The sequence below is a fragment of the Rhinopithecus bieti genome, unplaced genomic scaffold (assembly GCF_001698545.2).
Source record: "Rhinopithecus bieti isolate Rb0 unplaced genomic scaffold, ASM169854v2 scaffold_757, whole genome shotgun sequence".
In the NCBI taxonomy this organism is placed as follows: Eukaryota; Metazoa; Chordata; class Mammalia; order Primates; family Cercopithecidae; genus Rhinopithecus; species Rhinopithecus bieti.
The window spans coordinates 2,520,296-2,547,161 of record NW_016803289.1 but is presented as its reverse complement, the minus strand read 5'-3'; the positions used below and the strand labels follow the sequence as shown (position 1 = coordinate 2,547,161).

Sequence of the window (26,866 nt, the reverse complement as noted above, 5' to 3'; positions counted from 1 at the left end):
CTGGAAAAAGACAAGTGTGACATGTATGAGATCCTTTCTTCCTTCCCCTTCCCCTACCATCACAGGCTCACAAAATTGTATCATAGAAAAAAATCTATTTAGTTCAAATCTCATTTTAGGTTGAACAATTTGTCCAAGTTCTCCGAACAGGAAGTGACACTGCTAGGGTTTTAACTCAGGCTAAGTGACTGAAGTGTACTGCATATGTAGTTTCCCTTTCATTATTTCTTCTTCTTCTTCTTCTTCTTCTTCTTCTTCTTCTTCTTCTTCTTCTTCTTCTTCTTCTTCTTCTTCTTCTTCTTTCTTCTTCTTCTTCTTTTTAATAGAAAGCAGAAATAGATTGAAAGGTCTAACCACCAAAGTAATGTGATCCAGTTTCAGAGACTATAATTAGCTTTTTCATATTAGTGGGCAGTACCAGGTATTCCATTTCACATAAAGCAAGAATTACTTCCTTCCAAGGCTCCCACCTAAGAAGGAAGAGGAGAGCACCTACTTCCTATTTGAAGTTAGCGTCCCAGTATTTCCCATCACACTGACATTTGACCTCACCTGCTCTGGATTACTGCTCTTACATTCCCCTTCACTCTTTACACCAATTTGGGACCCGGTTTTCCTAGAATCAAAAGTTAGTAAACACAGCAGTTTAATATCACAGAACTTCCCACCATTCAAACCTAACCGCTCTACATTGCGTTTTCATTATCCTTTGCTCCCGAAAACAGCTGCCACATAGTATTATTTCATTACTTTTCTAATAAAACCACTGTTTATAACGTAAAGTCAAAGAAATGTAGTTAACATGGAAGAGATGGTAAAGATTCAGACTTGTAAGTATTATTTACAGCAATCTTTTTTTAACCTTTATTTAGAGGAGGGATCCACATCAGAAGATGGGGAAAAGTAAAGCTTGTAACTGCCTAATAGATACCCCTCAGTCCCCAAGGAACTCTGTTGTTTTAAATAAACAAAGTCAAATTTGTATTATGTAACATCCCATTATATTACTTTTTATTTGGGTTTTGAAGACTAGTATTCTATTTTTCATGGAAAGTACATAAAGTCTTGATAATTAATTTTGTTCAGTCTAGTAGACCTTTAAAGTATATCTGAAAACACAGAACCGCAAATGTAAGAGATATTTCCTAATTTGTCAAAAGTTAAAGCGAATGACAATGATAATATCTGTAAAACAATAAAAATTTAGTAAAAGCAACATAAAGAGAAAACTAAATATTTAAAATGATAAGAAAGAAAGTTATTTCAAAGGGTATCAGCTGAGGGAGCACTATAAAAATCAAATTTTCAATTTTATTATAGAGCCTCCTAGCAGCCAGAGCTGTGAGGAAAACAACACAAGGAGAAGTATGATTCTCATCGCATAGTACAAAGAAATATACCAGAAATTAGGGGAGAGAAACTTACACCTGGACCAGAGATTTAAAGACTTATAGTAGGATTCCCCACATAAAGACACGGTAAGAATTAAATATATAGTATGCTCATACTTGTGCTACACAATATATATCTGATAAAAATCTGTATGTTCTTCATATATCTGTGTTTGTTTTCTGTTTCTCTATGTTGACCCTTGTTGAGAGTTGAGGACATAAATTAGTGCATTTCTGAAAATACCATCATGCAAAGGATGAGAGTGTTTTAACGCAGTTTTACTTTGCTGAAAATATTTATTGCAAGGAGAGCTAAAGCTTGCAGGATCTCAGAAAGTGAATAATTATAATATCCCTCATTAGCCTATATAAACATTGGATTTTATATTTGCAAAGCCTTAAGACCAGACAATTCAAGATTGAGGTCACAAGCCAGAACCTGCAAAGCAGGTATGTCACCTTGTTGGTGAAGACAGTTGATAACCAAACCTAGCATTTAGGGTGGAGAAAGAACAAAACACAGACAAGACATAGGACAGTAAGATGCCTTAGCTATTTGGTAAATGTTTAGAAATGGGAAGAAATTTAATATTGAAAGTCCCAATTATCTACCTTAATATTACATATTATTAAGCACTTAATAAACATAATTTGATGATGAAATAATTCTCTGTGAAAAAGGATATACTCATACATAAACAAATAGATGATAGATGATGGATAGATAGATGGATGTATGTATATACATATATATGTATGTGTGTCTACATAAATGTATTCTATATTCTGTTATATATTATAATCATATAATCTATATCTTATAGATTATAAAATAGTCAATCTATATTTTATTATATTAACTCTGTTTTATTATATTAAATCTATATTTTATTCTACATTTTAAATATAAAATCTATATTTTATAAATTATGAACATATAATGTATAATCTCCCTATCCTGTCTACTTCATAAAGTGATAACCATCTGATAAATCCTACATAAAAGTGCTTTGTAAAATATAAAGTGTTACGCTATACACCTTTATTTGTCTTCAGAGTAGTAAAATAAGTGGTACTAATAATTTAGGAATGGCTAACTCCCACACAATGAATCGTTATCTTAAAGACTGTAGGAAAAACTGTGTCATGTAATTATAGAGAGAACATGTTTTAGGGAGAAAGCCTACTTCAGAGAATACTCACGCATTCTCAGCACACAGTTCACATCTGTTGCCATATGTTTTCCCATCTGTGCCACAAACAGCTTCATAAAAATCGGGACAGATAAAATCCCCATCTCTTTCTCCTTTTTTAAAATCATCACAATTCAGCTGCAAAAGACATGATCAAGGAACATCAAAATATAAGAGACAAAATAGTTCTTAGATGTATAAATAGATTAACATTTTAAGCCCACAATAATGTAAATTGCTGGAGAAGAAAAAACATATCATGAAGGCTATAGTGAGCTAATAAATTTATGGGCAATAAAGCATGATCCAAGAACAGAGGTAAAATTAGATTTCAAAAGAAAGAATTTCAGTATCACTTCAGCCACTTGCTGTCTGGGCAAAGTAGGCCAAGTCACTGCTCTGCAACTTGGCATACTGTTTGTCTGTCCAATCCTGCCTGCCTTCTCCACAGAGTAGTAGTGAGGCCCAGTAGATTATGGATATGAAAGTTCTTAGTAAACTATAAACTACAGTAAAGTTTCTGTTATTATAGGTTAGGAGAGTAATTAAGAGCAGGATTGTTTGTTTCATATTTCTAAGTCTGCCGCTTAAGCTGTTGGACTTGGGCAAGTTATTTAACACCTCTCTGCTTTAGTGTCCTCATTTGCAAAATGGTTATAATTTCGTCAACCTCTCAGGACTATATAGGGATTTAAATATGTTAATTCATGTATAGCACCTGGAACAGTGCCTGGCACAGAACCATTTATTGTTGTTGTTGTTGCTGTTTTCAATGTTTTCTCTACTGACAAGCCAAGAAAACTAAACATCTTTTAGGTATGGCAGGAGAAAGCCCAAATCTCTATTCTAATAACCTGACATATACTTAGGAACAAACTTGATGGTAAAGAAAAACAAATGCACAAAGTAATAACTGAAGACTAGTGTTCAAGTCTCAGACCTGCCACCCACTCACTTCACCTCTTTGCACCTCACTTTCCTCATCAGAAAAATGGAAATTCATACCCTACCTATATTCCAGATTTGCAGTAAGGATCAAGTGAGTTCTTATGAAACACTATTTGGCAACTTATTATTGTGAAATGATCTAGCTAGAAAAGATACAGAGTTAACTTGAATTTAACTTTTATTTAAAACCAAATAATAAAACTGGATACTTTTTCTTTAGAATATCACATTGCAAAATACAATTTCATGTCATCATTGTCAAAATAAAGACATTTTAATGAAAATATGAAACACTTAGAATGTAGACCTATGATGAATCAGTATATCACACAATATAAAGAATAAAAGTAGGATACAGAAGATCAGGTTGAGAAGCTCTTATCTAGAAGGAAAAGAACTGAAAATAGAAAAGAAAAGCTAAAGAACATACTCCACTATTGATATGTTTAGAAAGAAGTTAAAAATACATTGAACATAAGATAAACAGTGGCCATATATGTTGTTTCATTCATTTATTTGTTCATTTTTCCACAAAATTTATGACACATTAGCTACACTTTGGCACTCTTCTGGACTGTGAAGCTGCCACAGAAAAGAATAAAATAAAAGAGAGAGAGAGAGAGGAAAAAAATGGAATACATATTCTAAGGAGCTTACATTCTGATAGAAAGAGACAGATACGTACCACAACTATAGATTACAGTGAGTGCTTCCAAAATAAACAGAAAAATACAATAGTGATCAGAATGGGGATTATTTTAGACATAGCAGCAAATAGTAATTAACTCAAAACAATCACTACTATCCCCCTTAACCAGAAAATCAACAGCAACGTACTAACTAGGTCACAGGTGTAGACAGTGGAATGACAGCGCAAGTCAAAAGGCCAGCTGAGAGATGATGAAAACAGGTGCAAGGATTTATGACTACACCTCCTTTCCCTCCAAACCCCTAGGTGGTGAATCACAACCTACAGAAAACACCTCTTCCTAATGTTGACAATGCCTGAGAGCTTACCATGGATTCCCGACCTGGTGAAGTGGCAGCAAACTAGAGTTGAAAAGAGTGGATTCAGAACCTCCAGCTCTGGGTCTTATCTCTTTTCTATCCTTATACTCACCGGAAGGGCTACATACTGAAGCTTGACATTCAACATGACCTAACTGAATTTAGCAGAAAAAATAAATACAGCCATTATGGAATATCACAATAAAAATATCTGTATATCTGACAACTAAAAAATAGAATATACTAAATAACATGTATCAATTGAAGTAGAAACATTGGAACGGGCAGAAAAATATTTTATCAAGTCTAACTACGCTGTGGAGAGATAAGATATCTGCATAAACAAATGTAAAACAATAACAAGAAACAAGTTTTAAAGGAAAAACAAAGTGGAAATTTTGAATATGGAAAATATTCAAATGATAATAAATCTAGCAATATAAAGAATAAAGATGGGATAGGTACAAATAAATAATGAACCTGTAAACCAGATGATCAGATCAAGGAATTCTCCTAGAAGGCAATGGAAATAAGAAACTATTTTTCTAAAACAGGAAACTCTAAAGAACATCTAAAATAGAATTAGAAGTCTCCAAATGAAGGAAATAAATGTAGAAAGAAATACCTGAAGAAAGGAACGGTTTCTATAATTAACAACAACAACAAAAAGAATAAAAGAGAGAAAAGCAGTAAGAATTTTAAACTAAAATCAAGTTAATAACAAAATTGTGTTTACAGAAAATATATGGAGAGCAGATTAACCTACATTTGGAGAGAAGACAAAGATGTTGACAACAGACACAGATATTAGCAATAGAATAAATAATCAAACAATGGCTGTTTGTTTAGGGATAGTCATGATAAGAAGGAAAGTAAATCACCACCCCAAAAAAAGCTAGAAACAAGAAACTACTAAGTATAGTAACTGAAAATATTTTTAAAATGAAAAAACCAAGTCTTACTATAACAGAAATAACAATAAATACAAATGGGCTATACCTAAAAATTAAGAGACAATTGGTAACTGGATGTTTAAAAAAGAATCAACCCATGTATTGAGAAAAATTAAAACTAAAAGGCATGCAAGTATCAAAACAATAAGATAATAAAATATACAAGACAAAATGAATAAGAAGAGAACATATGCAGCAAATTAACACTTAAAATTAGAATTTAGTCCAAAAATGTGTCATAAGTGACAAAAAGGACAGTATATGAAGTAAGAAAAGATAAGAACAAGAACAAGAAAGTATAACAATCATGAACATATATTCACCTAATAATATAGACTTTAAATATGTCAAACAATACAAATAGAATGTAATAGAATTAAATAAATCAATAACTGAAGTTAGAGATTTAAGCAAACACTTCTCAGAAATTTACATATTAAGTAAAATAAAAGAATCTTAAGCCATTAGATTTTATAGATAACTACAGCCAAGAAACAGAAAATAAACATTTTTTTTAGAATATATAAAACATTCATAAAAGCAGAATATTTGTTAGGTCACAAAGTATTAAGAAATAACAATAACAAGTAATCAACACTACATTATTTATGTTATCTGACCAAAATTTAATAAAATTAAAAGCTAATATAAAATATTTAAAAGTTCCACATATTTAAAAATTAGATAATGTATTACTAAATAACATTGGGGTAGAGAAATTAAGAAGTGTTTGGGGCCAGGCGCGGTGGCTCAAGCCTGTAATCCCAGCACTTTGGGAGGCCGAGACAGGCGGATCACGAGGTCAGGAGATCGAGACTATCCTGGCTAACACGGTGAAACCCCATCTATACTAAAAAATACAAAAAACTAGCCGGGTGAGGTGGCGGGCGCCTGTAGTCCCAGCTACTCGGGAGGCTGAGGCAGGAGAATGGCGTAAACCCGGAGGCGGAGCTTGCAGTGAGCTGAGATCGCACCACTGCACTCCAGCCTGGGCGACAAAGCCAGACTCCATGTCAAAAAAAAAAAAAAAGAAGTGTTTGGAAAGTAATGATAAATAGAAATACTTAAAGCATAAATCCTGAGATACATAATTATTAATATCTTTAAATATATTTGTCAGAAATTTTTTAAAAATTAAATTTAAAGTATTCCTCAATCCCATTGTAAAATAAACAGCAACGAACATAAAGAAACAAGAATTAACACCATAGAAAACAGAAACAACAGAGCATATTATCAAAAAACCTGTTATAAAAGATTTCTAGTAGGACTGACCAAAGAGAAAAGCAATATGAAAAGTAAAAATATATGGAATGATAATTAAAAATAACCAAATAAATGTTGAGACATTAATATGATGAAAGCATTTTATGAGTATCAGTATGCTAATACATTTGAAAACCAAATTGGATATATGACTACAAAAAAAGTATAACATAACTACCTTTGTTATAACAGGTCAATAAACATTAATCCAATTGATATATTGGTCTCAGATATTCCCACCCCAAAATAACTCAGTCCCAATAGATTTACAGTCTATTTTTCTGAAGGTCTAGGAAAACTTGTATTAAATAATAGTAATGTACAAATCGTTCCAAAGTGGTTACAATTATATAAACTGAAAAAATTCTAAACAGCTTTATTGAGGTATTACTTACATACTATAAAAGTCACCCATTTACAGTGATTGAAAGTGATTCAATGATTTTTAGTAAATGAATAGAGTTGTACAACCATCATCAGAATCTGGTCTTAAAATATTTTCATCACCCCACGAGATTCCCCTGTGCTTCTGTACAGTATGTCCCAGCTCCCAGCTCCAGCTTCAAGCAATCATTAAACTTTTCTCTGACTCTGTAAATTTGCCCTTTTTGGACATTTCATATAAATGGAATTATAAATATGTAATTGTTTAATTCTAGCTTCTTTCACTTTCCATAGTGTTTTTGAAGTTCATCCATACCGCAAAATTGTCAGTAGCACATCCCTTGTTATTGTTGAATAATATTTCAATGTATAAATATACTCATTTTGTTTATCCATCCAGCAGTGGACATTTGGATTGTTTTCAGTTTATAACTATTTAAAAAAATGTTGCTATAAATATTCACATGCCTGACTTTCTATGGACGTGTATTTTCACTTCACTGAATACCTAGGACTGAATTTTCTGGATCACATGGCCAATCTGTTTAAATTTTTAAGAAGTTCTCAAACTGTGTTCCAATGTGGCTGTAACCTTGTATATTACCCCGTTCTATCCATATGTGTTCCAGTTTCTCCACACCCTTAACATTTTGTATTTTCTGTCTTTGTGATTATAGTCATTCTAGTGGGTACGTGTAGTGATACCCCATTGTGGTTTTAATTAGCATTTTCCTAAAAATGGTGTTGGACAACTTGTTATGTGTTTATTATCTTTGGTGTAATATCTATACTTAATCGAGTTGTCTCCTTATAAGGTTGTAAGAGGTTTTTATATTTTGTCGATTTAAATCCTTGCCTACTTTATAAGTCGTGACTATTTTTTCTCCCTATGACTTGCTTTTTCATTGACTTCTTGTTGTCATTTGAAGCACACAAATTTGCAGTTTTTACAATTTATTACTTTTGTATTCATGGATCATGCTTCTGATTTTATATCTGAAGTCGCTCTACCTAACCCAAGTTCATGATTTTTTTCCTCCTATATTTTACTTGAGAAGTTTTATATATTTAGCTTTTACAATTGGTACTAAAATAAAATTTAATTTTTGTGTATGATATAAGGTAAAATTCTGTTTTTTAAAATTAACTATATTCAATTTTCTCAGCATTATCTTGACATATTGCTTAACTATTAACTGACCATAAAAGTAAGTAATCTCAATTCTATTCCCCTAGTCTTTATGCCTATCTTGAAATAATAGCACACTGTTATGATCACTATTGCATTATAACAAAATTTAAATTCAGTTACTGGTAAGTGTCCCAACATTTTTTATATAAATAGTAGGATCAACTGCTCTACTTCTACCAAAAAGAAAACCTGATGAGATTTTGATTGGGAATATGTTGAATTTATAGATTAATATCGGGAGAATTGCCATCTCAACAATATTGAGTTTTCTCATCTATGAACATGGACTATTTATTTCACTAGTTATTTGGATCTTTCATTTCTCTCAGCACCATTTCATAGTTTTCAGTGTATAAGTCTTGTACTCATTTTGTTAAATTTTTTCTACATTTGTATGCTATTGTGAATGAAATTAATATTTAAATTTTCAAATTGTTCATTGCTAGTATATAGAAATACAATAGAGTTTGTATTATTAATCTTGCACACTGAAATCTTACTAAACTCATTTATTAGTTCTAGTAATTTTTCTTTTTGTGGATCCTTAGAACTTTTCACATATGGTATCATGTTTTGGAATTAAAGACAGTTGCTTCATTTCCAATAAAAAATGTATTTAATTAATTAATTAATTTTGCCTTATACTGGCTAAGAACCTCCAGTACGATGTTGAATAGTAGTGGTGACAGTAAACCACCCTGTGCTTTCTTCTCAATCTTAAGGGCAAAGCACTCATTCTCTAACCATTAATTATAATGCTAGTTGTAGATTTTTCACAGACGTTCTTTAACAGACTGAAAAAGTTTACTTCTATTGATGACATTTGTATGAGTTTTCATCTTGAATGAGTGCTGGATTTTCATAAGTGATTTTTCAACATCTATTAAGATAATCATGTGGTTTTGCCCTTTATTCCATTAATATAGTGTATTACACTAATAGATTTTCTGTTCCTAAACCAACATTGCTTTCTTGGGATACTTCTTATTTGGTAATGATTTATTTTCTTTTTCGTATTGCACATTCAGTTTGCCAATGTTTTGTTAAGGATTTTTCTGTCTATGTTTATGAAGAATACTTGTCAGCAGTTTTCTGCTTTTGTGATATCTTCTACATTTTGTATCGGAATAATGCTGGACTGATATAATGAGCTGTAAAGTGTCTCCTCTTCTTTCTGAATGAATCTGTAAAGGATTCATATTATTTCTCCTTTCGGTATATAATGGAAATTGCCAATGAAGTCATCTGCTCTTGGGCATTTTTAAAATTTAATTATTTATTTATTTTACTTATACTATAAGTCTATTATGATTTTCCATTTCTTCTTGGGTCAATTTTCAATAATTTGATTATTTCATCTAAGTTATTTAATGTGGTGGCATAATATTTTTCATAATATTCATCATAAGCCTTGTAGTTTCTCCAGGGCACATACTGATGTCTCCTATCTCAGTCTTGATTTTGGTAATCTTTGTCTTCTGTTCTTTTCTTGAAGGCAAAATAAAACTAAGGGTTTGTCAGGTTTGTTGATCTTTTCAAAGAACCAGCATTGGTTTTACTAATTTTTTCTATTATTTGTATGTTTTGTGCTTTATTAATTTCTGCTCTAACCCTTATATGTCCTTTCTTCTGCTTGCTTTGGGTTTAGTTTGCTAAACTTCGTTTTCTAATCTTCTCAAGGTAGAGGCTTGAATTATTGAATTTTATCTATTATTTCTGATTAAGCCATTTAAATCTCTAGAAGGTGCTTTTGATGAGTGCAATAAGTCTTAAATTGTTGTCTTTTTGTTTTCTTTCAATTCAAATTATTTTCCAATTTCTCCCTAGATTGTTTCTTTGACCCACCAATTATTCAGAAGCGTGTTGTTTAATTTCTAAATATTTGGGGATTTTCATGATTCATTTTCCTTGTTGGGTTTGAAGTCAGTTCTGTTGTGGTAAAAAAAAAATACTATATATGATTTTAATATATTAAAGTTTATTATGTTTATATCTCAGTATATAGTGTATCCTGAAAATGTTCCTCTGTTGCTTTAAAATAACACATATTCTACAATCAATGTAGAAGCACTCTCTCTATTTCAGTTTAGCTTGAATTAGTTGATAGTATTCTTCAAGTATTCTGTTCGATCATATTTAGTCTAGCTGTTGTATCAGTATTTTATGTGGAATATTGAAATTCCTAGCAATTATTTTGAATTCTTCTTTTATTTCTTTTAATTATAGCATTTTTTGTTATATAAATTTGGAGCCTCTGTTAGGTGTGTATACATTTATCATTGTTATGTTTCTTAATGTATTAGCACTTTTAAAGGTATAAAACACCCCATGTGTCTCTAATCATGCCTTAATGTCTATTTTATCACATATTAACATAGCCAGTCCTGCTCCCTTATGGTTAAACTTAGCATGGTACCGATCTTTTATCATTTCAACTGTTTGTGTATTTGAATCTAAGGAGCATCTACTGGAGATAGCTTATAGTTCCTTTGTTATTATTTGTCAGTTTCTGCATTTTGATTGGGATGTTCAAACCATTTATGTTTAATATAATCACTGATATGGTTGTATTTACATTTCTATTTTTCTATTTGTTTTCAATATGCTTTTGTCCTTTTTTGCTTCTCTATTGTTCTACTACTACCTTGTTTTGGGTTAAATATTTCTAGTACACCTTTATAATTCCGTTGTTGTTATTATATATTTATTATATATGTTATTTTCTTAGTAACTACTCTAGTAATTACAATATGCACCTTAGCTTATTACAAACTACTTCAGAATAATACTTAATCCTGGTAAAATACAGAAACTTTGCCTTAATAAAGCTTTATTTTCTCTATCACCCCTTATGCTATTGTTGTCATATATGTATATACCTGATAAAACAGCATTATAATTGTTGCCTTATATATTAAGATTATTTCTTTTAAAAAGGCTAAGAGATTAACCCAATTTTCACTGTTTCTGGTGCTTTTCATTTCTGTCTGTGGGTCCAAGCTACCATCTGGTAGTTATTTCCTTTCAGCTAAATGACTTCCCTCATTATTATTTTAAGGTAGTTGTGTTAAAACAAAGTCTCTCTCAGATTTCTTTAGTACGGAAATATCTTTATTTTGTTTTAATTTTTGTAGGATACTTTTAGAGAATACAGAATATTACTTAATCTTTTTTCTTTCAGCATTTTGAACATGTCATTTTACTGCCTTCTGGCCTTCATTATTTTAGATGAGGGGCCAGCTTTTAATTTCATATAGCCTGTATATAGGATGTGTCATTTTTCTCTTGCCATTTTCTAAATTTTCTCTCTGTTTTTCTTTATTTCAGCATTTTAATCATGATGAGCCACACGTGGATCTCTTCATATTTATCCTATTTGGGGCATATTGAGTTTCTTAAATGTTAACATTAATTTTTTCCATCCAATTTAAGCATCTTAGGCCATTGTTTCTTCAACTAATTTTTGTATTCCTTTTTATCTCACCTCTATTTCTGGTATTCGCATTAGGCATATGTTGGCTTACTTGCTGCTGTCTCAAAAGTGTATAATTTTGTTGATTTTTCTTCTCTATTGTTTGTCTCTATATTTCCATTGTTAGTTTTTATTAAGCTTTCTTCAAGTTTGGTAATTCTTTTTTGTAAGGATTGACAAATCTGCTTTTGAGCCTCTCTATGAAACTTTTCATTTCAGTTACTATGCCCTTCAACTCCAGAATTTTCACTGGGTCTTTTGAAAAATTATTTGTATCTTTTCATTGAAAGTTTTTATTGGTATATTCATTGTTATTATACTTTCTTGTGAACCCTCAAACATGGTTTTTTTTTTGGTATCCTGAATACATTTTTAATAGTCGCTTCAAGTCTTTGTCTGCCAAACCTAACATCTGTACACAGCTAAAGACAAATTCCATTAATTTTTTTCCTTGAGTATGGGTTGTATATTGTTGTTACTTTGAAAATTTTATAACTTTTGATGAAACCTTTTTTTTAATCTCACTAACCTGGATTATAAAACTGAACATTTTGATTATAAAAACTGAACGTTTTAGATGATAAGTGCTCAGGTTTACAATTTTTTCTTTAAACATTGTTTTCACTGCTTTTTTATTCTTTTTTTGCTTCTGTGGCTGGATTAAGTCTTTGAAATCTTCCTCTCTCATAATTGCAACTGCTGATGTGCTGCTAAGAAAATTATGATAGTTTTTATCGTAGTTATTTTTTAAGCCTGGCTTCCTATGTTTTCCCCTGTATTTTGTAGCTTGGTGATCAGCTAAGGATTTAACACAGTTTGTGTTCAAATACTTCAAGTTAACAATGCTTTCATCCTCTCAGATAGACCTTTGTCTATAGGGGAGGGCATGCAAAGTTCAGGCCACTTTTATATCTACCCCAGCATTTGCTTCTCACTGGGACATTTTGTGTTTATTAAGTAGATATGCACAGCTTTATAGTCAGTTAGGAGTTTTCGAATCTCTTGACCCTCTTTGGGCTCTTTCAACCATGTGTGGAGACTCAGCCAGGAATACCCTTGCTTCAATTAGGATTGCAGCCTCAGGTCATTTTCCTTACCCTTGGTGAAGATTATCACTTACACTGAAAACACCTCTGGGTACAGCTTTTGCTCATCACTCCAAATTAGGCTAGCCTTCTTCAACAATGGCAATGCCTTTGCTGACATCTGTGCCCTTCCCTGTATAGAACCTCCATGCCAACCAAGCCAGGGGGTGAAATGGGAATATCCCTGAGCAAGAACATCACAGACCTCTCTTTTTACTCCTAAAGTCAGCAGTTTTCAAGACAAATGATTCTCAGATTGGTATAGGCTACTGATCAATTTTCAGATTGCTAAAATGTTTTTCTTTTTTTGGTCAATTATGTCTAGCTTCATAGTTGCTTCCTGAGGAGAGGATCTGCTGACCACCTCATTTAGTCATAGCCTAAAGTGTTAAACCTTAGGATAATTTTATGTAAATTCCCAAACCAGATAAGAATAATTTACAAGAGAAAAGTGGAGATTCACTTGACTTAAGAATATAATTGCAAATTTTCTAAATAAGATGTTAGTATCCAAATTCAGAAATTTATTTTAAATATATTATAAAGTATGATTTACTCTAGGAAAACAATAATAGTTTAACATTAAGAACTATATTCATATATTTATTTATGTTAATAGACTAAAAATCAAATTATTTTAATAGTTGTAAAAAAGACTTTTAATAACAAGCAACACATATTCAGCAAACTAAAAATAGAAAGGAATTTTCCAAACTTGCTAACGTGTATAGGTAAAAACCACTATGATAAATATTACACTCAATAGAGAAACTTTAGAGATATTCCCTTTAATATGAAGAGACAAGGGGATTATTTGATGTTCATTACTATCACTAGTATTTAACTATTGAAGTCGGGATCCTTTACCAATTATATAAGAAAAGAAAGAAAGATGTGCTAAGATTGAAAGGAATATTATAAAACTCTCGTTATATGTAGATAATATGATCAACTACCAAGAACAAAGACAAATTTGTCTGACATAAGATTAACATGAAGAAATCAATAGAATTTGTCCATATCAGCAATAAACAGATAAAATACAATAAAAAGCAAAATATATTCAAAATAGTAATAAATTTACATATTTTAAAACATTAACAAAATTATTAAAAATCTGGATATTTTACAAATTTTATAAAATAGATCAAAATTATATGAATTATTCATAAACTATTCTACTCTCATGAGTTGAGAAAATTAATACTGTAAAAAGTCAATTTTACCCAAATTAATTTACAAATTCTTTGTATCTCTAAACACATTGGGTTACCAAATTCAAGCTGAAGTTTTATAAACTCAGTTATTTTATCTCTAACATGTCATGTATGTGGGAACCATATATCTATGCATAGGTCCATCAGTTTTTAACAACATGAACTAAGGAGGGGGACTTATCATACTAGTTATTAAAGCAGTAAATGAATCTGAAAAAAGAGGGACCTCAGAAACACACACATACACTCGTGTGAACTTAATATTCTATAAAGTTGGCAACCTAAATCATGAGAAACATTGAATGAATGAATTCATCAATTAAAAAACAAGTCTTTGCATGTACCAAAACACCAGAGGTCAGAAATTATGGATGACTGGATTGAGATGGTAGGGATGGAAATGGAGAAAAGGAGTTAGACTTTGGAGGCAGTACCAACAAGACTTGTTAATGGAGGGAATACTAGAGTCGGGAAATGAAAGGGTGACATACTAGTGAAAAGAAAATTAGTGATGAAAGAGAGAGTGAGAGGATGTCTGTAGGAGGAAACTCCTTGAAATGCAGAGCACCTTATTCTGAGAGTGAGTAGCAGGGTTGATTTTTGATGGGAAGAATCTAAGTAGAAAAAATGAGCACATTGTTCTGTTTTACAGTAGAGAGAAAACAACAAGAAAAACACATGGTATAATTGGATGAATCCTTTTAAATACAGAGACAAGGAAAAATTTAGACAGAATTTATTTGAAAGGCACACAGCCAAATGTTAACTGCCTTAACTTCATGTAAGTTACTACTTAGTTATGTAAGTAGTTTCCTAAATAGTGAACCACATCGCTATAAAAGTTTTATCTAGAGGGTTTTTTTTTTTTTTTACAGTTTGTGTGTGTGCGTGTGTGTGTGTGTGTGCGTGTGTGTGTGTGTGTGTGTGTCACTCAGGCATAATATATTAACAAAGAGTAATTTTATTTCTTAAGACTGCGATTTTATTTTTTTAAAACTCCTACTTGATTAAAATTCAATATTTTTGTGTCTACATATGGAAACATCTAACTAGCTATATTTTTAGATAGGTTTGTTAAAATCGGTATGTTTGTGTGTATTTTGCTTTTTTGTCATTTCTTCATATTTTATGTTTTTAAACACCATATATATATCATTTTTTAATGATGAAGACAGAGGAGGAAGAGGACAGTGGATGTTAGAAAGTGAGCCGCTCTTTGAATGTGGCAAATAAGACACATATGAAGTTGCCACTTCAGATTTTGTAGAATATAAAAGTAGCTCTCTTTTGCTACAGATAAAGAGTTTCCAATTATTGATCAATTTGGTGATGTCTGTTACTGTTTTAAAAGTGAGACTGGTTGATCCCAGGCAAATAATTTAGTAGACTATGTTTACTATGGAGGCTGAGGTTCTCAGACGTCCTTGGCTAATACTGTCAAGAAAGATGTCAGTGTTGTTAGACCATGGATGTTATAAGTAATTAAGGTGTACTAACCTTCACTGATTATTTTAATTATGTTTTGGGACCAGCAGAGAAGGAAAAGAAAGAGGAAATTAGTGACGAAACTGCATAGGAGACCTGGGGCGATGTGAGTGGTGGTTAGAATAGCTGGTGGTAGTCCCAGCTTTGTCAATAACCCATTTGTGAGATATTGTAGGCTAGATATATATTTCCACCAATCTGGGCCCCAAATTTTATTTTTTTAATTTTATTTTATAATTTTGTATAGATTTTTAAAATGTTTACAAATGAAAAAAATTATAAAGTGAAATGGTTTATATAGTAGGATAAATTTGCAGTTTCTTTCCTTCCTTCTACATTACTTCTTATTGTTTTATGACCCTTTTTTTTTTTTTTACCAGAGAACACTTTTCTTAAACAAAATATTAGCCTGAGTCCCTGTCTGCATAGTAGATATAAACAACCAACTCTAGTTGAATTAGGAGGACCCTCCAGGTACTGGAACATATACAGTAAAAGCAAAAGAGCAAAAGAAAAGGAAATAGAATGAGTCAAATGCCTGCTAGAACATGTTAAACCCTGAGATTGGCTTTTAGAACTTAGTTTCCATTTGGTCTAAAACTCATTTTATAGATGAAAACATTGAGATCCAGAGATACATAAATTTTCCAAGTTACATAGGCAATAAGAAGTCTGATTTGAAATTAATTCTACAGCCCCAGGACAGCTCTTCTTTGGGCTAAGACAGGACAAGAGGAATGAGAAATGATGGCCTTGGAAGGCAGACATCACACTGGCTCACCCCACCTCTTAGTTTCTGTCAGTGCCTAAAATGTTTTTAGAGTTGGGTCATGGGTTGGGCCTATGGACAAGATGTACCAGATATTTAGCCCACCCCTGGACTAACCCATGTTCCCTCCCTTCTAAGTTGTTGGCTTCAAAACAGGTATGACCTAGTACTTAAGGAATAAACAGATAGCTCTAAATAGAGTCAAACATCCTCTCAAAAGTAAACAGGGTGGCTCCAAATAGTCTCACCTCTGTTGGGGCAGTAGCCTTGGTAGCTCTTGCTAAATGCCTGATCCTCTTCTGTGATTTTGCTTCTTTTTCCCTGGAAGAGGACAAGAAATAGCATAGTTTAAACATTGTTTGCTCAGCTTTTAGGAATAACAGCTAGCATGGTAGACTTAATTTTGACTGCCCTCCTCAGCCTAGACTGGCATGTCAAAATGGGTAGCATGTTCAGAAATGGACACAGTACCTCAGATCTCCCCTCAACATTGAAAAATATCTTGAACATGGTATTATTACAGGCAAGAATCTCTAACTTTAACTGCATAACAGACTACCTTCCTGGAATACTTCCAACAGCCAGGTGGTCAACTCTCAAAGCTCTCTGCACCATTCTTTGAATGTAGTTTTTGAAAGAGAATATTCACATTGAACCTGCTTATATTGGTTCTAATTCCAACATCTAGGGACCCACAGAGCAAATCAATTTTCTCTTCCATAAGGCAGTTCTTTAGCAATCTGATGACAGCTTTTATGCCTTGCATAGCCTCCTTCTTTCCAGGTTAAAAACAAAACAATTTTCTTCCAACATAATTTACATAAGTCATAAAAATAATAACTGAATGAGTAACTTCAAAATAATAAATTGTCTTCAGACTCTTAAGGTATTTCATTTTTGTTTTACATTATTTTCAGTAATTTATTATATTCATACTTTCAGTATCATATTAAAATATCTTACGAAACAAGAAGAAAATGTTATAATAAATAATATAGCTGCTGGTTTACATTCAGCTTTCAAAAGAAGAAAGAATTATTCAACCAGCCCTAGGCCTCCTATCCTCTATTAAATCTTGTCCTGGCTTCTTTATAGTCTCACAATCTCTTCACTAGAAGCAGTGCATGATCAAACGATCAGAGCTTCATTATCCCAATATGATTGACTACGTCAATCCCCAAATTAAATCCCGTGACACACACCAACCTGACATTTAAAAAGCCAATTATAACATAATTATCCTAAGTGAGTAAGCTCAGTATTGGCTTGCTACCACTGTTGAAGTTTTGACAGTGGTCAGAAATTGAGGCTAACCTTCCTTTTCAAAAACAAATTAGGACATTCTGGTTTGAGAATTTGCAGTTGATAACACAAGCCTTCTTTTACCTTTAGGGTGACAATGGAGAGAAAGAAATCAAGTTAAGAAGCATTGGTTAGAGATTGCTAAAAACCAGGATACTAATTATTTCTGAGCTGCAAGGAGTTGGAAACTATCATCTACCCTTTAGTTTATCTCATCCTAGAATAATGCTAGGTGTCTAAAGACACTGGCAGCTCACAGAATCAGGGTATACCTTGCTTAAGTCCTTCTGCTGGTTGGCTGCCACAAGGAGAGTCTGGCATTATGCTTAAGCCAATCTTCTCAGCCCCTAGGCTGCAACAGAATCAAGTCTTAACAGGCCCAGGGAATCTGACTTTCTTTGTCAACTTCATTTTTTTCCAAAACCAGTAAGTTCAAAGCGGAACTACATCCTCAAACGACTATAGAGTGCTATAGAAGGTATTGATACTGGGCCTTCTGGAATGCTTTTGGAATCTTGTTTGAGTGATTATTAAAATCTTTCCAGGTGGGTGGCAATTATCCAACTTTATATGATGGAAGATGTCAGAGTGATCTGCTCAGCACTTTTATTTAACCATTTCGGTTTAGAAAAATGCACTTGAAAGAAAAGAAAAAGAATACATTTACCAGTTCAGAGACTAGCTGTTAACTCAAACATTGCAAAGAAAGAAAGAAACCTTTACTCACAGTATAATTTTGCATGTGGCACATTTGTTGATGAACATTATTCCATCAAGACTTAGAAAAAATTTCTTATCCTGGGGACAGAACAGTTTTCCATTTTTCATAAATGCCTGAAATTCATGGCATATTTCCTAAGATAATGCCAAAAAAAAGCTGTGTTAGCTGAAATTACATCAAAACAAAGCTTTGTTTTGATATATATGTAGATATATGTATATGTCTACATATATACACATGTAGATGTATGTATATGTCTACATATATATACGTGTAGATATATGTATATGTCTACATACATATGCACACAATTCAAAGGTTTTATGAAGATTAACTATAAGTATGTAAAGCCCTCAAAGAATGCCTGATACATAGTAGGCATTCAATTAATAAATTATCCTCCTTCCTTCTTCCTCCTCCTTTTTTATTATTATTGTTTTGTTGTTGGTGGTGATTGTCTTTATTATTACTGGAATATGCTAAGATGGTCTATATAAACTACCTAGTACACAGTGGGCCAACAGTAATTGCCGCGAAAGGAATATGAAAATGTTGCTGAAGGACTAAGGCAAGGTGTTTGAGCATTGAACACTATAAAATGTCTGCCTACATTTCCCCGTGGGTGTACTGCAACATATCAGCTCCTAGAAATTTTAACAGTGTCAAATGAAAAAAAAGATTTCTTGGTTCTATATATTTGCAAAACAAATTTCTAGGCTGGCTTATTTTCTGAAAAGAACTTCACGTCCCTTGATCTATCATTTGACTATGAGCACAGGCAGACTGACCTTAAAGCTAATAAAGCTTAAGATTCAGGGCCCTTCACTGTCACATCCCCCTTCCGAGGTTCTGGGAGAGGCCTAACCGTTTTGCATTTTCAAATTTGTGTTATATATTTTTTAAAAACCCATATTCCCACCCCCACCACCATCACCACAAATGCCATCAACACTACTATAACAACCATCAGAATCAAACCTTGTGAATCTGTGGAAGTACTGAGGAAATTTCTCAATAAATGCATAAGCCTTTATCTCTCTCTCTCTCTCTCTCTCTCTCTCTCTCTCTCTCTCTCTCGTAATTTTTTTGACACATCATTTGGAACTAAAATCCTACTATATTTGTTTTGGGCTTTTGGTTTTGTAAATACCAATAACTGTGTTATACAAAGTTTAAGGAAGACAGTGGAAACATTTTAAATAATAGAATTGGTGGGGAAAAAAGTAGAATGACCTTCAAAAGTGGTAATTCCTTCTTTTCATTCATTCAATATATTTTATGAAAGTCCTGCTATACATCACTCATTCCTTTTTAGGAGCTTAAAATATGGTGCATTTGTGCTACCTAGTAAAGTATAACTTTAAAATGTTATATTCCCTTTTAATTTAGAAAACTCACTAGGTATTTATTCATTTAGTTTTAGATGGAGTCTTGCTGTGTTGCCCACCCTGGAGTGCAGTGGCACGATCTCAGCTCACTGCAACCTCTGCCTCCCAGGTGCAAGAGGTTCTCTTGCCTGAGCCCCCTGAGTAGCCAGGACTACAGGTGCATGCCACCACATTTGGGTAATTTTTGTATTTTTAGCAGAGATGGGATTTCATCATGTTGGGCAGGCTGGTCTTGAACTCCTGACTTCAAATGATCCACCTGCCTTAGCCTCCCAAAGTGCTGGGATTAAAAGCATCTGCCTCTGTACCCAGTGAAAATTCACAAGATCTTTAGATCAAGCCTTTTGAATCTAAGGGGATTTTCGTTGGTTTTTGTTTTGATTTTTTTAAAAAATCTGCTTCAATTTGCTTGTATCAGGAAACAAATAAACAAAGCTTTTGCTTCAACTCTGACAAACACAACCTCTTCCAAAAAATTTACTAAAGGTTTCTATTTAGACTCCTATATCTATATCTGGGGTGTTTTGTGCTTTTTCTTTCTTTCTTATTCATTTATTTATTTATTTATTTATTGGAGATGCAGGGTCTCACTATGTCGTCCAGGCTGGTCTTGAACTCTGGTAGTCTCCTATATCTTTATGATCATCATTGAATGAGCCAGCAATTACTTATTATTAGATTACTATACTTTGCTAGGTGCCATAGATACAGCATTAGGTAAGTAGAACAGAAGTATACTTTCCTGGATGAATAATGCTGTACTTAATCTAGCCTCTTAAAAATGGTAGGCAGTTGGTAGCACTTATAAAATGATTAATGGTGAAGGAGAATCACTAAAAAATATCACAGACCAGCCCTGGGAAATTTTGCTAAGGATGGCATGCTAAAATGTATCTAAGATTATTATCACTACACAGTAACTCCATCAGAGTAGCACAGTAGTAATTTCTGGATACAGATTAATTACTGGGCATCTTGAGATCTGTCTGATCTCTGACTCTACAGTATCAAATGCCAACTTTGCAAGTTGTGCTTACCTTGTCGAATATAATTGATCCTAAAATCCATACAGTAGAATCAGAGAAGGGCCTGAGGCCTTTGTAATAAAAAAAATCCCTTATTAAGTAAGTCTTATAGAAAGTATGTAGAAGACTCATGATAATCCTGGAATATAGCTATAAATAATTTTGAATGTTTATCATAAGAGTAGCATCAGACCAGGTGCAGTGGCTCATGCCTGTAATCTCAGCACTTTTGGATGCCAAGGCAGGAGAATTGCTTGAAGCCAGAAGTTCAAGACCCTCCTGGGAAATATAATGAGACCTTGTCTCTACTTACAAAAAAATAATTAAAGAGTTGCATCAATCAGAATAATCCCTAAATTGGACTTATCCAATGTCACTATTAGATGAGAGCTTAATTCCTAGAAAGACTCCCTTTCTTACAAACTGAGTATCAGAGGCCCAAATAATAGGTTAAGAAACTTGTTCACAGTGATTAATTAGTTAAGATGAGATTCAGTGCTATTTTCCTGAGTTATGAAATTATCAAATGTATTCTCTTGGGAAACAGGAAAAGACCATAAAAATGGAAAGCAGCAGTTGAGTTTTTCTCTGAGCAAAATGGAATATCCTTTCAATGGCCACAATAGAGAGGGTTGAAACAGAAGCATATTTAGACCAAAAGCCCTCTTGAGTTGAGTAGATGACTTTTCAGCGACTGTTCACTTGCAGGGTAACTTCCAGTCCCTGGCCTGTTTTTGTTTTGTTTTGTTACTTTTGCCATTATTCTCTTTTTCTCAGCATGTCCCAGGAAAACTGGAGCCCTCTAGGGCCAAGTTCTTCCTGTTTCCCTCACTGGCTGAGGCCTAATTTGCAGTCTTCTATTGTCCACCTCCAGCTATTATAATAAAACCCTCCAGGAGTGCCATTGCCCTATCTCAGTGTTAGAGCACTGACCAGCTTGCTTTTGCCTGAAGAATGACTCTTAGGTGATGACAAATTTAAGCATGCTTAAGATCCTTGCAGATTGCTGCAGTGCTTTTCCCTGCTGTTTAGGTTCATGTTTATGACATTTAACATGCTTTTATCATGCTGAAAGGAACCCAAGCTACTAAACTTGGAAAATAACCAAATCTCAGCATCATAAAAAAGACTACATCAATAGTTTTCATTTCTGACACAGTATCCGAAAACTCTGATTAGAAAGGCTTCCAAATAAATAATTACTTCTTTGTGTTCTTGCCTTTAATACCAAATATAAGAAGTCACTAAATTTGTTTTTAAAATGGTTTTCAGTGAAATGGAGGTTAATGCTATGAAAAATATCAGTGTAAAAGTCCCAGTATCTGCCACAAATCACCAACCATCATCACGGACTCTGAAAAAGAAAATGATGGTTTTATACACAGTGATAGTTATATAACATCCTTCTTTTTTCCAGGATAAAACATCCAAGTGAGCATACTCTCTGCTTCCCAAAAGTCTAGCTTATTTTCTACTCTACTGCACTTTCTGGACTTCTCCTTAATCAGTAAACTTAGACGAAATAGTAGAGAGCATGATAAAATTATCTAGAACACTCATGTAAGAAGTTTCTTTAAGAAAACAAATAATTGCAACAAAATACGTCAAGAGAGTATTGTTACCATGGTTCTCAGAGTTTCAACGTAAAGAATAGCTGTTTCACATTTTTATTCCTTTAATGTTCATAGCCAGAGATACAGCAAATTTTGACACATATTCAGCAAAACATTTAAAATTGTGTTTTAAGTGCTGAATTAAGAGCATGCATAGCAGTGTGTGTGTATATAAATATATAAAATGTGTGTGAGAGAGTAATTGGTCATCTTCTCTTTCAAATAGATGAAAAAATTTAACTTTTAGTAGAAAATTATTTTTTAATTTATCGAACAAAAGAGTTTTAAGAGTTGGTAAAGCACCTTCTTGCATCAGGGCCTCTGTGCTCACAGGTGCTTCTGTCTGGTCTGCTGTAAACTGCAAATACCTTCATGGTTCATTCCCTTATGACCTTCAGATCCCTATTTTAATACTGTCTCTCCAGAGAGAACTTCCCTGATTATCCTTATGAGAATGGATACCACCTCCATTCTTTGGTATCCTATTATGCCTCCTGATTTATTTTTCTCCTAACATTTGTCATTATTTAATGTACCATATGTTTTGCTAAGCTAGTTATAAATTTGTCTGTCTTCCTACACTAAAATGTAATTTTTCAGGGCAGGAATTTCATTTATTTTGTTTACTTAAAAATATCACCAGCATCTCAAACAGGGTCTGACATCTAATAGATGCTCAATAAATATTTATTAGATGAACTATATACACTAACTATATTCAAGATACAGAGCACCCTCTTTTGCATAATGATTACTAGAAAATTTATTTTAGCTTCCTATGTGGTGTATCATGGCTTGTTCAGATGTTAAATGGAACAACAGTAGTTTTCCAGTTGATTTAGTTTTTGTTTATGAAATGTTAAAGTGCTCATTTAACATGATAAATTGCCTCTTGCAGATATCCATCATCATTAATACGTTGGACGTGTGTGTGTCTGTGTGTGTGTGCATGTGTGTGTGTGTGTGTATGAGAGAGAGAGAGAGAGAGAGAGGAAGAAGGGGAGAGAGAGAGAGAGAAAGATTCATGTCTTGATTCATAAAAGTCTGTTTCTGTGTTTTTAACAAAAGCTATTAGCACCTACCAGTATAATATGTTTGTATTATTAACATGAAGGTGTTGGCCACAAACCATTTTTCTTTGGGAATCTTGGAATGAATTCAATGAACAGAAAAAGCAGGACTAACCTGATCTTCATTCTCACTGGCAGCATCTGGGATGAAAATATAGAAACCAAAGTTAAGGAAATGTACAATATTTAATAAACAAAACAATTCATTTAATGTAGAGTCCTGATTGCTTTAATGACAATATGTTGTAAAACCACAAATTGTTTTTGAACACATTAAGATTTACCATGGCAAATAAAAGAAGGGCGCTGGACCAGGAGATTAGTATATATACTCACAAAGGTCTAATCACTCAGAAAGTTACAATTACTTTGGAAAATAATATTTATGTGAATTCTAACCCCATCAAAATCACTCATCTTCAAAAGGTCCTTTTGGAGCAATAAATGGCAGCCTCCCTTTTAAAATTGCAACATAACATACATGCAAAATACTGTACCAATTATAATATAATTTTGAAACCATATTATAGTTTCAACTGAAACTATAATATAGGATTACATTTATAGGATATATACATACAATTTAAATTTTCTAAATTCTGGCAGCTCTACCTCCTTATTACAGCTACAAAAGTTAGAGATCTGACAGAAGGTAAGATTAAGATCACAGGCTATTATACTCTCTCATTAATATAGGCTCTTTTGTACCTACACACTTATTTTAGGAAAGTGGGCATTATTTGTATATGATTTCAGATTATCTCTGAGTTTCTCTTTTGAAAATTTTAATGTTTCAGAGCAACATAAGTCTAGGAAATTTGTGTTCTCCTAGGGTTAAATAGCAAATATAAAAATCTGCCCTCCACCTCCCACAAAAGTCCCTCACTCTTTGGAAGAAATGCTTTCAACCCATTTAGCACTTGAAAACACAAGACTAAAATAAGCTAGAAGATTCTATTGCTTTAAAGTAAGAGATAATTTTAAAAAATATTTCATTTATGCCTACTAACATTAAAATACATATATTATTTACAATTAAGTTTTTTAAATGTTCTGATTGATGGTAAAGATAAGTCCTAGTATAGTATATTGCTACTATGAATTGGATACATTTAGTAAGAGGAAGATGAAGAAGAATCTATTCAGTTTTCAGAATTAAAGAATTAATGGAAGAATTTCTCATGGTTAAAAAATTCAGATGATCTCAAACTACTTGCCATTTCTAAAGATAACAACATAATTATAAAGCCACATATATAAATCTTCAGAACTCTGTGTCTGGCAAGATATTTCAGGATTATATATACATACATAAACGTTTTTTGGCAGGAGTAGGGGGAGAAAAGTCCCTTCCCCAGGGCTTTGAGTTGTGTGGCAAGAAGCTTAGATTACACACAAATTGCTCACCTTGTACGAGGCACAGAGCCAAGGGCAGAAGCACTGACACTGTGGCTATCTTCATGTTGAAGATGATGCAAGTTGCCTACAGGTCCACTCCGTGCATTGCTCAGCTGGTGCAGTATGACTGAACTCGGGGAGATGCGGTTTACTTTTATAAAGCACTGGTGACACCCACATAAAACCAGTTGTTCAAGGTCATGGGACTCATATACCACACCACTTTAGCTTCTATCCTTTAGGATCCCAACAGGGTGTCAAGTTTGAACAGAGAATATCTATTTCTAAAGTAGTAATGTGCTTTCACGGTACCTCCCCCAGAACGCAATGGATTGAGTCCACAGACCCTACTCAAAGTTGAATATTCTATAATCCTATATAAGAACTGAATTTCTCAGAAATACCAGATATACTACCTTGTAGATAAACATGTTTTTGACTGGACTCTCTTCATAAGTGGGAAGAGAGAGGAAAAGAAGACAGATTGGTTGTCCTACCAGTCAGGTATAGATTTAAAGATTTCCACATCTAGAGAAACCCAGGGTTCCTGTGCCTTTCATTTGTAGATGTTCTGAAGTGTCTGAGTTCAGTGTCACAGACTCATATATATGTTAGAGTTGAACACGACTAAAACATAACCTAGCAAAGTTCTAATGTTGAATATATGGGGAGGCAGGAACTCGGAGGAGCAATGGCTTTCTCATAAGCAGACAGTTTAGTTGGAGCAGGCAGAGGAGGCATCCAGCACTTTCAAGCAAACCACACATACTGCATTCTTTCCTCTCTGTACACCGCTTCACTCTTAGACATTAGAAAAGGCAGAAACGCTGGAAAAATAAAACTTGCATGTAGCTACTTTTAAAACTTCTCAATCTGCAGGATATTTTATATTCTGGAGCCTTATTTTATATTCCAGCCAAACATCATAATCATAAACACTGGAGACTCAGTTTAACTTTCCATAGGCCGTGATTACCATGATTACCCATATTACTGTTTGAAATATTTGGCTCAGTTTTCTCTAAATTAGATTTCTTCCTGTATTGTCCCATTATTTAGTCTCCCAAAAAGAAAAGAAGAAAAAAGTTGTTAACAATTATAAATATGTAAATGTGATATTTTTCTAGAGAAAGTTTCTTCTCCTTAATTCCTTCTTTCATCCTACAGGTAATACCTTTTTTTCTACCAGCTTATTTTGCCCTAATAGCTTAAGAAAGCACCTGAAGAAACATGTGAAGATGACTGAAACCAGAGCCAAACTGTTTCATTCCAGTACTTCTCAGGGTCTTCACATCCATAGAAGAAAAGTTCAAGATTTTATCAATTAAAGGCCTTTTTATGATGGTTCCAGAAAACTGATCAAGGTTGCCCAACTTAGGGAGTATGCCAATATTATGAGATTTATCACAGTGAGATAATATATCCTTTCTTTTTTCTATCATGAAATTATTTCCTATAAAAATATAATCATTGGGCCAGGCACAGTGGATCACACCTGTAATCCCAGCACTTTAGGAGGCAGAGGCGGGTGGATCACGAGGTCAGGAGATCGAGACCATCCTGGCCAAGATGGTGAAACCCCGTCTCTATTAAAATACAAAATACAAAAATTAGATGAGCTTGGTGGTACACACCTGTAGTCCTAGCTACTCTGGAGGCTGAGGCAGGAGAATCACTTGAACCTGGGAGGCAGAGGGTGCGTGAGTCGAGATCACGCCACTGCACTCCAGCTTGGATGACAGAGCGAAACTCCATCTTAAAAAAAAGAAATATATATATATATATACACACACACACACACACATATATATATAATCATTGGTTTCAAGGTCTGCACTATTGTTGTAACTTGGCTCCTTTCCAATGGAATAGTAAAATTACTGACCATGGAGAGTGAGTTCAAATTCCATGACTGTTACAGGTTAGAAAATCAAAGTCCATCATAGCTTAATGGAAAGAGAATGAGACAGGGTTTCAGAAATCTGT

At 33.3% G+C, this 26,866-nt stretch overlaps 1 protein-coding gene across 1 annotated transcript in view; it reads right to left on the bottom strand.

The window, feature by feature from the left end:
- Positions 1 to 24,944, bottom strand: part of SPINK5 (serine peptidase inhibitor Kazal type 5) — an 80,488-nt gene extending 55,544 nt beyond the window's left edge. The window contains 6 exon segments of the mRNA XM_017872141.1: positions 553 to 616; positions 2,595 to 2,722; positions 16,612 to 16,684; positions 18,393 to 18,520; positions 23,598 to 23,623; positions 24,890 to 24,944. Of these exon segments, the coding sequence (XP_017727630.1) occupies positions 553 to 616; positions 2,595 to 2,722; positions 16,612 to 16,684; positions 18,393 to 18,520; positions 23,598 to 23,623; positions 24,890 to 24,944 (474 nt within the window).
- Between the last annotated feature and the right edge of the window lie 1,922 nt (positions 24,945 to 26,866).